Source organism: Pagrus major, chromosome 13 (assembly GCF_040436345.1).
Source record: "Pagrus major chromosome 13, Pma_NU_1.0".
Taxonomy (NCBI): domain Eukaryota; kingdom Metazoa; phylum Chordata; class Actinopteri; order Spariformes; family Sparidae; genus Pagrus; species Pagrus major.
In genome coordinates this window covers 7,413,582-7,425,273 of record NC_133227.1, presented here as the reverse complement: position 1 = coordinate 7,425,273, position 11,692 = coordinate 7,413,582, and the positions used below count along the sequence as shown (strand labels likewise).

Sequence of the window (11,692 nt, the reverse complement as noted above, 5' to 3'; positions counted from 1 at the left end):
CTTCAGCTGAATCTTTCCATCTTTTTGATCATTACGTTTAGTTTACTACACTTTCAGACATTCAAAATACAAAGAGTAAAAGTAAAGTAGAAAGCACAAGCATGACAGTCCAGTGTGCATAATGCATTCATGTCTGTAAAATATTGGTTATAAAGTGAAATAAATACAAATAAACCACATCGATCTTCCAACCTATTATTATATTTGACTTTGACTAAACCCTTCTTGCATTGTGGCTCCCTCACTGTCTGTTTAGGTTCTGCTGCCTTTCAGCCCTCGTCTCTGCCAAATGAGGAAAACTGATCTCTGTCCTGCATTCATTCATGACACAGATGTCTCGCATTACACACTCGTGGCTCCACTTAACATTTTCTCGTCCTTTCTTTCTCTTTGTAAACACATTAAGATTCTTTAAAAACAACAAATAAGGTTAATTGATCAGAAGCTCATCAGCTGGACTTGCCATTCTTGAGTTTGAAGTCAAGCACAGCAGGAACGACCATCGTTGCGACATGTCAGATCTCTAAATCTATTTTAATCCTAATCCCATCAGTGGAGTTTACTCTGCTCTCTGGTCCTCATATGACCTCTAAAATTAAAATCTCAGGCCTTTAATGTTGACAACTTGCCCGAGATGACCAGAAACAGAGGGAGAATATAGTCTGATCTTACTGCAAGCAAATAAAAGAACGTTTTTGCTGAGCTCATCGCCTCCGAAATCTACTTAAAGCTGTTGTTGTTTGTGTAGCCTATGAGAACTTTTTGTTCTGAAGCTTGTACTGAAACATACAAAGGGCAAAGAAAATCTAAGAAGCTATAAATCCTGTCAAATCCCTCTTTATCATCCTTTTTTTTGTGTGTGTTGAGTGGAAGACTGGCTGAAACGATGACCGCTTCTATGTGCATTTTCCACTTTGTCACAGTATGAACGGGGAAAAATACTATAGAAAAACCACATTATTAAGCAAGATTATCATGAAATGCCAGTGTGGAGGAATGTTCCTGTTAAGACCCTGGTTGTAGTTAATGTGCAGGTGTGTGTGTGTGTGTGTGTGTGTGTGTGTGTGTGTGTGTGTGTGTGTGAGGGAGTCTAACCTGTCCACCCATGCATCTGTTGTGTATAATAGATGAGCTCAGTATCACCATGTTATTCTAACCCTGCATGAGAAAGAAAGAGGGATAGAGGGATACAGAGAAAGGAAAAACACATGAATAATTGAGCCCAAATCAGTTTAGTGACCCTCCGTCCCTTCCTACTCTCAGTCTAATGAAGTCAGTGCCTGCAACTGGATTCTCCAAGAAACTTCTGGATCGGAGAGACGAAAGGACCTGAGGGAGAATCTGAGGGAAGCCGATAACAGCCGTGTGTTTGTGGTCCGAGAGCTTTGCCTTTTTATCTGCTCTACCACACTTTTTGGAGTAAAGAGGTTGTTGGACTCAGGATCATCATGATACCATGGTGGTCCAACTGCTAGGGCTGGCCTTTCTGTTTCTACCAACCAGTCTGGTCACTTCTACCACACATGGTGAGTCCAGTGTCTTTGGATTCATTTACATTTATCTGAGTTGCGGTTAAAAATTGGTTTTCTATATCACAGGATTTGAATGTTTGATGAATTTATTAACACAAATTAAGAGCAAACATCATCATATTTTGTCTTTCAGCAGAATCTGTTGTAATTCTGTTGTACAGAGTTTAGCACGACAGATTACTTGATACTGGAAGCTGATATCGATATTTGATACTGTATGTTCTAACTGTATAACTGTATGTATATAAAAAACACATAACAAAAGTTTGTGACCACAACATTTACCTATTTGTTCTTTGGTGGGAAAACGACACAGTGTCTGCCAGTGTCATTACTCAAAGAAAGTATTGTATTACATTACTTATTTACTCCCTCATAATTCAGTACACCGCTCAACGTTTTTTTTAATACTTGATGTTTCCTGAGATGCATTGTCATGTAATTGCCAGTTAAGAATCTGACGTTAAATTTTTCATATGCCCAAATATCAGCCCTATCCTAATAAGGAGGAACTTCCATTAAAAATGGCTAAATGAGACTACAGAAGTTGTCAGGGACCGACAACCAATCGGTCATCACACCGAACATGAAGACTCATGTATTCACTAGTCCGTCTTTACAGGCTGACTTTAGTTGCAAACTATCCTAACTAATTTTACAACGTGTATGATAATTGTGTAGTAAGATGCTTATTGGTGGTGACATTTAAGTCATGCGACTGTAATGCAGTCTGTTTATAGCCTAACAATAGCTTTTTATTTACAGAGATTTCATTTATACTTGGTGGTTTTGATCTGTGAAGATTATCCTGCTGAACAAAACATGTAGGCATCATAAACTTGTGTTTGTCAGAGCTTATTTTCTGCAATAATCCAAAATCCAATTAAAAAAATCCCATAAGCTTTTTGTTGAGGAAACCAGGGCGATGCTAACTTTCGGCTTAGTCTACAAAAACACGTCATGGCTACACCACTCCATTCACAACAAAAGACATGTCATGACACTTTTCAGGTCGAGCAGGTCCAGACCATACTCTTTACTAAATCGATTTACAGAGAGCCAAAATGACAAAAAAGAAAGATAGAATTGTTTTGTTTTACACATGAAATCAATGTTTTCTGGTGTAAAGCACAACAGAGGAACACAGTTCATTGCACTGAAGGTAAATCTAATTCTTCTATATGTGATTTTGCACAAGAATATGACTATAAAATGAAAAATGTTACTAATATTTTTATATTTGTTAATATTTCATAAATATTGTGATATTCATTTCAACATCATACCATCCAGCTCCCAACTGTTGTCAGACTGTAACAGAGAAAGAGGATATTTCCAGAAGCGAGAGAAGTCTGCAAACAGAATCTGACTAATCGTTTAATCCCTTATCAAACTATTACAGTGTGTCTGAAAATTACCGCGTAATCAATCCTGTAACTGAACACTGGCAGAACACATGACACCACCATCTCCTTTTCCTACACACAAACACACACACACACACACACACACACAAACTTTTAATGCATGTTCATGTATCCTCTCCCTCCTCCAGCGGTGGAGATCAATCCCAACTGGGAGGTGGTGTACCGGGACACCAGTGTGTACGGGGTGGTGGGCAAAGCGGTGATCCTGGAGTGTGGTCCCATCTTACCTGACATGTACATATGGAGCTTCACCAAGCCCGGTACTGAGGCTATAAAAGCTGTGGTGTACAATTTGGGGAAAGGAACGAGAATCCAGAAGCTGGCCGAGAGGCTCGGACAGCTGACGGTCATCTCAAACAGTGCATCTGTGAGCATTGAGAAACTGCCTCTGGCTGCACACGGCCTGTTCACCTGCCAGGCCTTCTATGACATAGAACAAGATCCCAAAGTGTACTACTACTACGTGCACCTCACTGTCCGAGGTAAGACTTCATGCACGCTGGATTAATCTTTTCTCTTGAATACCACCACTCCTCATCCAAATGCTACTCAAACACACCTAAAGACTAAATACCAAAGACTGTCTGTGCTCTCTAGTGGACAAAACTAACCTCTTCTCAGTATATCTGTGATGACCTCAACTTGGACGATAACGCTGACTCACCAATGTATCGGTTGCTCTACTCAGCGCTCTCTAAATGAGCTATCTAATGTGCCTGAACGATGGTTTTCAGTTGCCCCGAGCAACAACTTACATACAACTGTACTTAAGTACAGTTTTGATGTACTCGTACTTTGCTTGAGTATTTAAATTTTCTGCTACTTTATACTATGCATCACTACAATTTGGATGCAAATATTTTACTTTTTACTCATTAAGTAGCACATTTTTAAATTTTATCGCCAATCGGCTAAAAAAATTCACACTGATTGTGATAATCAGAAAAATGCTGATTTTCTGATACAATAATCAGCTGACAAACAGTATACAATATATACAAACATGTCTATATATGTATAAGTTACTTTTAGTTGTACTTTTAATATTTAAGTAAACTTATTGCCCGAAAATTACTTTTGATCCATTTAATATCAGATACTTTCAGACTTTCACTCTACACGTAGTTTAACATGATGTCTTTACTTTTTGTTGGCCATTTTGTATTTTACAACTTCAACCCTGTGTGAAATAGTCTTGAATTGCTTTAACATAGATATATAATACACGTATATATTTACTGAACAATATTCTTCATGCTTTAGAGACAGTAAACATATCTAACATGTGTGACTTTGTCTTGACTTTGTACAGTTCCCGTCAGTAAGCCTTACCTCCTGATGAGCGATGCATCTCCAGTGGAAGGATCTACGATGTGGATGCGCTGCAATCTGGAAAATGGGACTGGGCCAATCCAGTATGTGTGGAAACATGAAACCCGTAACGGCACCATCTCAGTCGTTGCACAGGGCACCACCAGCATTATCAATGTGACTGATGTCAACCGCAACCACACCGGCTGGTACCGCTGTGTGGCCAGCAACGCCGTCAACAGCGAGAGCTCTAACCGGTTATGGCTGGACACCATCTGTGAGTATTTTGGGGGTCAGATTTGGGTTTTCTAACTTAATCAAATACTTTTTGAGACACTACAAGTAGTTTTTAAAAAACATTTGTCCATAAGCATTCATGATTTTTTTCTGCTTTGGCGTCTTTTCTTTTCTTTTACATCTGATGCATGAGCAATCAATAAATTTAGAGGTCATGAATCTTCAGCAGTTGGCCAAACATTCACATGTTTTGAATGATAAGTTTAACAAATCATTATACTTTCAACTGTTTTAGTCACAGGTCAGCTACTGGGGATGCTGCAATATTTCAAGTGAACATTTGTTTATATTCATTCTTTTCTTTTCTCTTGGTATTTTAAGAACATGTGTTGTTTCTACTTTGGCTTGTATGTCCAAAAAAAAAGAGGACAGGTGCTAAAACGGAGCATTTCAGAGCCCTCCTACACTGGACAGTATGAGAAAACTGATGCGTTTTTTGACCATTAAAGCATATAAAGCTATTCTAGTAGTAATCCAAAAAAAAAAAATCATGACCCTGAAAATGAGAATATTATGTCTCCTTTAAAAGCTCAAGTTGGTGGAGACCAAAAACAGAGTGAAAAGAAAAGTGAATACTGGACTTATATTCATCAGATGGCCAGAAACACAGCTCCAAATGAATGTTAATGTTTTTCCTTAACAGCTGGATGTGTAAATAAAGATTTACTGATAATAACATAGAGTTTTTTATGGTTGTGACTGAACTGTTTTTCAATTCATGCAGTGTATAAGACGTAACAGAAGGTGTCTCACTTTGAATTTTAGCTCTGAACAGACTAACACGATGTTGCTCAGCTGTGTGTGATGTCCTTCATACCTTGAGCATGTTGGTGTCCTTTCTCTCCAGTTGGCCCGGACATTCCTCAGATAGACGTGACTCCGTACAGTATAACCGAGCGAGGATATTCAGCCCTGGAGAGAGAGACTGTTTCTTTACTGTGTCAAGCCCAGTCCAACCCGGCCAGTCAGTACGTCTGGTTCTACAACAACTCCCAGGTCTACACCGGACCGCAGTTCACCATCACCAAGATCCTCCGCATGCACACTGGCGACTATGCCTGCTTGGCGCAGAACACGTACCTCAACACCCGCTCCAAAAAAACCATCAGCCTGACTGTCTACTGTGAGTCTGACCTCTGACCTCGGACCCTGCCATCAGTCCCCCTGCTCCTCTGTGAACCTCTCCACTAAGTACTACGTGTTCTTCTGTCTTGTTGCTGCAAATGATTGTAAAAGACTGAGATTAAATCATCCAGATTTGATATTATAGCACAAGACTAAAAGAACACAAATCCAGGGTCTTAATCCCCTCTGATTTCCATCTTTATTAGCCCTCAATGTCCTTCTTAAATACAACTCCATCATTATTTCACTTCCAGCTAAACCTCCTCCTGTTTTCAGTGTTACACACAAACCTGCTTCACTTCTCCCTCCATTCAACACATCACCTCTCACTTTTCAAGCTCCTTATTATGAACACACTTACACGCCAACACACCACAGCAGAGTGTGGAAGTGCTGCAGCCCGTTTCTCCCGTTTGGGCCGTCTGGGAAGTTGACAGGACACTCTGGCAGGTACCTCGCTGTGATGTCACAGCCATGGCAAGTGTTGGTTGGCTAGAAGCCCGGGTGCTTGTCATTCTGCTCTTCTGTTTAGTTTTGCTTTTTCGTCTGTGTCTGATCTGAAACAATGCATCACCAAAGAGAAGTAGCGATTGAGACACTAAACATTAGAAAAGACAGACTTTCTTCATTTGTAATTTCAGTAAGATGATCACGCCCAACAATAGGGGTGTAATTCACAAGTTTCATCATGATACGATATTATATCGATTCTGTGGACAACGATATGATATTTGCTGATATCACAAAGTCTGCCACGATACCATTTCGATTCAATTCAATTCAGGGGCCTTCATAAATGAACAAAAGACATAAATACTTAATAATTATAACCGGTTAAGTACAGTAAAGTTTACATTAAATTGACTCAACTATCACTGGTAAAACATGACTTAACAACAAGAATATTTAACAAAATCAAATTAATCTCAATATTAACTATCAAGGAGACAAATTAGCCTAGTGGCTAGCTGCCTTTTCCTCTCCTCATAGTTTTACAAATTAAATGTCTTACGTATACTTTTTCTTGTTCATCATTGGTTTCAGTCACTGCATCTCCAGACAGAACAGCACGGTTGAATTTAAACCTGCATAAACGTTTATGCCAAATATTTCCACACTGCTTCTTCATTCCAGAGAGGGGAGTGAATGTCCTCATCGTCATTTTCCTGGTTGCTTGTCATTACCTGCCTGGTGCTACCACTGTTTGAATGTAAAGAAGGAGGTGCGCTTGGACACATGAGGCACTGTGGCCCAAAAAGACTTTTTCCTATAAGCTTAAATTGTGAAACAAGTGTCTATAAAACAGTGGATACATTTTTTTGAGTGTCCCAACCCCCACAAAATGACTCGTTTCACTATCATAATTTGATCCATTCAGTCAAATAAAATTTGGAGAGTCTAGATGAGCCGCAAGATTAAATCATTTTATCTCCATTTCAAGTTAGCCGGATGCTAAACCTGAAGTTAGCCAGCTCAATCAAAGTCTCTAGTAGAGAAGATTGACAAGCTTTTTTGGCCTCAAGCGACAATGAGCAGCTGTCATAGGAATGAAATGGCTTGGACTGACAAGGTGATTTAGACGTACCATGGGAATGTCAAAATAAAGGCAAATGATGAATTGATGTTTTCACTTTGCAACTTTGTATCGATTATATTGGATCGTTGATCACTGAATCGATATATCAACATCCTGAATACTGTAGCCCCACAGGCACTTTCTCTGGCCCTGATGACCTCATGTAAGCCCCACTTTGCACATCCCTGCCTCGTTACGCTGTATCTTATCCCCACAGACCCACCTGATGGTTCCCCCTCCTGTTCTGTGGAGCCAGCTCTGAATCACACCTCTCTGAAACTGCTCTGCTCCTGGCCTGGTGGATTCCCCTCCCCCTCCCTCCACTGGACCGGAGACCTGAAAAGATTGGGACGCGACGAGGCTGACACAGGGCAGCAAACAAATCCACTAACCAACACTGCTGTCTTGCTGTCGACTGAAGGCCTGGCTTCCAACGACAGCTCGTTTTCATGCATGGGCTCACACCTGGCACTCAAACAATCAAGAGTGTGCAGCACGCGAACATGTAAGGGAAAAGAAATGTTTTCTTAACTGTTCTTCAAACCTCTCACATCTCACTTCAACCTCTTCTCTTCCACCAGATATCCCCCCTGTAGATCCAGTGTGTTTAGCCTACGTGACTAACAACAAACAGTATCTGATGCTGTCCTGCTCCTGGGATGGAGGAGCTCCAAAAGCCTTGGTGTGGTGGGAGGGCCCGGGTGGCCAGGGCAAAGTTGGGAAAGAAAACTCCAACATCCTGATCCTTCGTTATGGCACCGCCCGCGGTGGGAAACCCTACACCTGCCACGCTAAGCATCCCCTTCTGGTCCAAACCAAAACCTGCAGGCTCACTCTGGGTCAGTATCAGACACACCTCACAACAAAGAGCAGATATGATTTGTGAATTAACTCATGTACATACTGTCACCTGTAGAGGCTCCTGTGTTGCTGACGCAGCGCAGAGTTGTGTCTGTATACGAGGGGAGTGATGTCCAGCTCACCTGCAACCTGAGAGCCAACTACCTTGACACCAATGAAATCACCTGGTTTAACAATCGTGGCGTGGACGTCCAAGGCACATCGAAGTACGCGCTGCTGCGAACATCTGCATGGGCCAATCTGACTGTGAGAGACACACATGAGACTCAAGACAGCGGCGAGTACAGGTGCTCCACTTCCAACGCAGTGGGAGGAACTGAAGTCAATGTCACCTTAGTGGTCAAGAGTAAGACATTGTTCTCTGTTGTTTGATTTTGAATTACATTGATTTTTTAACATGCTAAAAAGTGCTAGTCAGGCTTGCTGTTTCCCCTGTTTCAAGTCTTTACTAAGACTCTTTACTTAAATATCAGCCGTAATTGTGACCTCCCCAGGAATGACCACCTGTCTGTTGAGATATTTCAGACTGGACCAAAGTAGCACAATAATCGACTAACTGTGTTTTGTGTCTTTGTCAGGGCACCCCATGCCACCCAATGCGACCCTAGTCAAAGTGATGTACAACAGCCGACAGCGTAACGAGGTGGAGCTTGAGTGGCAGGTAGAGAACGAAGAAGAAAGAGGTTGGACAGGTTTCATCCTGGAGCACGTCTTGGTGTCAGAGCGACCAGGAAGGAGAGGAAGGAATGATACAAAGGAGGAGACGGATGAGAGAATGGGTCCCCCGGTCTGGTACCGGAGCATCATCCAGGACCCAGAAGTCAGGAGTCATACAATAGGAAGACTGACGCCAACCGTTACCTACCAGTTCCGCATCACACCTGTCAACCACCGCACCCTAGGACACCCTTCTGCACCAAAGACTCCAGGTATAGTAGGTGAACAGATTGAGGAAGGTGTGGTCAGTTGTAGGAATGTTGGCACAGCATTGAGCAAAGACAGGGGCTTGAGTTAGGGTTGTCATGAAAACATGAGCAAAACAAGTACTGATGTGAACATTTAAAAGGTGACAGGTGAGTTAGGTGGTTATTCAAACATTGTTGATGCTGGTGTCTTGCTGTGATTGCTGTTTCATTGACAGTCTAACATTTTTGTTTTTGTTTTTTTTTGTTATCTACTTAGGTGAAAACACAAACAAGACACACATACAAACAATTACACACACCTCATGTCTATACACCTGCTACTCACTTCCGCCTTGACTCCTTCCCTGCTCCTTACCTTTCCTCTTACTGGCCCTGTGTGCTTCTGGTAAATTGTTTGTGTTAATTGTATCATGTACAGTAGGCTCTGACTGTTTAGTGGTAGGAAGACTTGTAGTTCAGGTGTCAGGGTAGGTTAGGCCAGTGGTTTTCAACCCCTGCTTTTTTACAGTAAAGCTAATTTTTCTAAACAATCATGAATTTGGTTTATTTCATGGTACAAAAAAGACTCTGACATGGGTTGAGAACCACTAGGGGGAGATGAAACATGATAGAAAAACAATGTCAGACACTTATTGAGTTTTGTCAGAGGTGTACTATTTTGCAATGTGTAACTGTGATGTGTTGCAGCGGAACCACGCTACAACGTGTACCCTGCTGTGATTGGAGCAGCTATAGGTGGGATGCTCTTCGCAGCCATCGTCACGGCGCTGCTGCTCCTGTTCATAATCCGCAACCGCAACAACAATCCTCGTGAGTCACGTACACAGGCACCAACGCCCTTAATAAAAGCAATGTCCTGCTATATTTCATTAATGTTCAGTGTTCCTTCCCCCAGGACTACATGACATGCTGTTTGGTTCGTGAGTACCTGTATTACTATCTAAACAAATACTGTAACACCAGCATTTAACAATGTGCAGTTGGTAAAGATGTTGACAGCCAACTCTGTGTAAAGATATGCTGTTAAAACTGCTTCTTCCTTTGGTGTCTCCAGGCAGCACAGCCAGTCGAGGGAAAACATCAACTTGCCAGAGGATGAGGTGGTAGGCGGGTCAGAGGGAGGAATAGAGGAGATTGGTGGATTAGCCAGTCCAGGCAAGATGAACCCACATCAAACACATAGCTGGACTGTACATGTCAGGGTTACCACATGCATTTGGGAAAAAAAGAAATCAGAAATCAAAAGTTTATGCCGGTGACAGTCCGTCCCATGTTTATGAAGGCATGTATCTGAAGAACGCATTGAGGGAAGTTCTTCAGATTTGGTACAGATGTCCACTATTACTTAAGGATAAACTGAGTAGAGTTTGGAGGCCAAAGGTCAGAGGTCAAGGTCACTGTGACCGCACACAACATGGCAAGATATCATGATGAAGTTATGACATTTCATAAACCAAAAGGTCAGAGGTAGTGAAAAGATTTTGTTAATTCTCCTGTGGATAAGTCAGAACACGCTATACTAGCTCTGGTTTGTTAACATGGAGGTCATAAGGGATTTTTTCCAGCACAGTGTTGGTGCCACTCTACTTTGATTTCATTACCATGTGTGTCTGAGCAGTCTGTGTCTACCTGATGCTGAACCTTTACGCCGGTCTTCTTCCAGGTCCAACCATGGCTTTACCCCGGGCATCTTCCCCCCTCACCACCTCACCCCCGAGTGCCACCCCCACCACGAGCCAACCCCCTCCCCCTGGAGACGATAACGAACCTGTCAGCGTCACCATCACTGTCAAGGCTACAGGCTCATAGTCACATCTCACAGACTCCTTCGGTTGTAAATGAACATGGAAACAATGTTTTTGATGAGAGGAGACAGTTTGTGCAGCCAGTTACTTGGATCATATCGCAACTACAATAGCAGTTACAAACCCTCCTCATCTCTCTCTGCAAAACTTTGTCATGAAGTAATGTAGAGCACAGACACAAGGGATCAATTCATTTCTACATGAAATGATATGCATGTATACCGTTTTTTGAACATGAAAAACCTTTTGTTTTAGCAGGCTACCTACACAATGACCTAATGTACTCTTAGACCTACCCAGTAGATGATTAGGTCCAGATGATTTATACAGTTTTTTTAGTTTAGTTTACTATACTTGGTACGTTTTGTCTTCAAACTAATACTTTTTACATAAGAGCTAATTGGTGTCATATGGACTGACAGGTAAATCATTGACTGTACAGTGTTGGTGACTGAACCTGCATCTTCAGCACTACATGGATCCACCAAGTGAAAATAAAATAAAGAATATTATGAAGTGGAAGTACATTTCTGCTGACTCACAGAAAGTTGATGTGAACTTGATTGCTTTTCTTCTCTCAATTCTGAAATTGCCTTTTCAGGAAAATTGTTCCCCCTTCGTTGATTATGTGTAATTTTCAACGGGGGACTTCGAGGTCTCTAAGTTTCGGCCCCCCTTGGACACAATTGAGACAATTGTGCCCCTTGTTTTATAGCCTATATATGTTTACATGTTGGCAAACTGGTACTATTACAAGCTGGCTAACCTAGCTTTTCCCAGTTTGTTTTGCCAATGTACCCATGAATATACAGACAACTATTACTGGATTACT

General features: G+C 41.6%; 1 protein-coding gene across 1 annotated transcript; it reads left to right on the top strand.

The window, feature by feature from the left end:
- Positions 1 to 1,456: 1,456 nt before the first annotated feature.
- On the top strand, positions 1,457 to 11,407 carry LOC141007576 (V-set and immunoglobulin domain-containing protein 10-like 2). The gene is made up of 12 exons (XM_073479939.1): positions 1,457 to 1,526; positions 3,088 to 3,441; positions 4,272 to 4,547; positions 5,415 to 5,690; positions 7,486 to 7,773; positions 7,850 to 8,107; positions 8,185 to 8,475; positions 8,708 to 9,058; positions 9,743 to 9,865; positions 9,951 to 9,975; positions 10,110 to 10,210; positions 10,719 to 11,407. Exons 1-12 carry the CDS (start codon positions 1,457 to 1,459, stop codon positions 10,862 to 10,864), a joined length of 2,559 nt encoding a protein of 852 aa, XP_073336040.1. The 3' UTR covers positions 10,865 to 11,407.
- The last annotated feature ends 285 nt before the right edge of the window (positions 11,408 to 11,692 follow it).

Excerpts from the sequence above, each read along its gene's own strand:
- LOC141007576 (XM_073479939.1), top strand. The coding sequence starts at position 1,457 with ATGGTGGTCCAACTGCTAGGGCTGGCCTTTCTGTTTCTACCAACCAGT. Across the intron at positions 8,476-8,707 it reads TGTCACCTTAGTGGTCAAGA|GGCACCCCATGCCACCCAAT; the intron begins GTAAGACATTGT and ends TGTCTTTGTCAG. Across the intron at positions 9,059-9,742 it reads TTCTGCACCAAAGACTCCAG|CGGAACCACGCTACAACGTG; the intron begins GTATAGTAGGTG and ends GATGTGTTGCAG.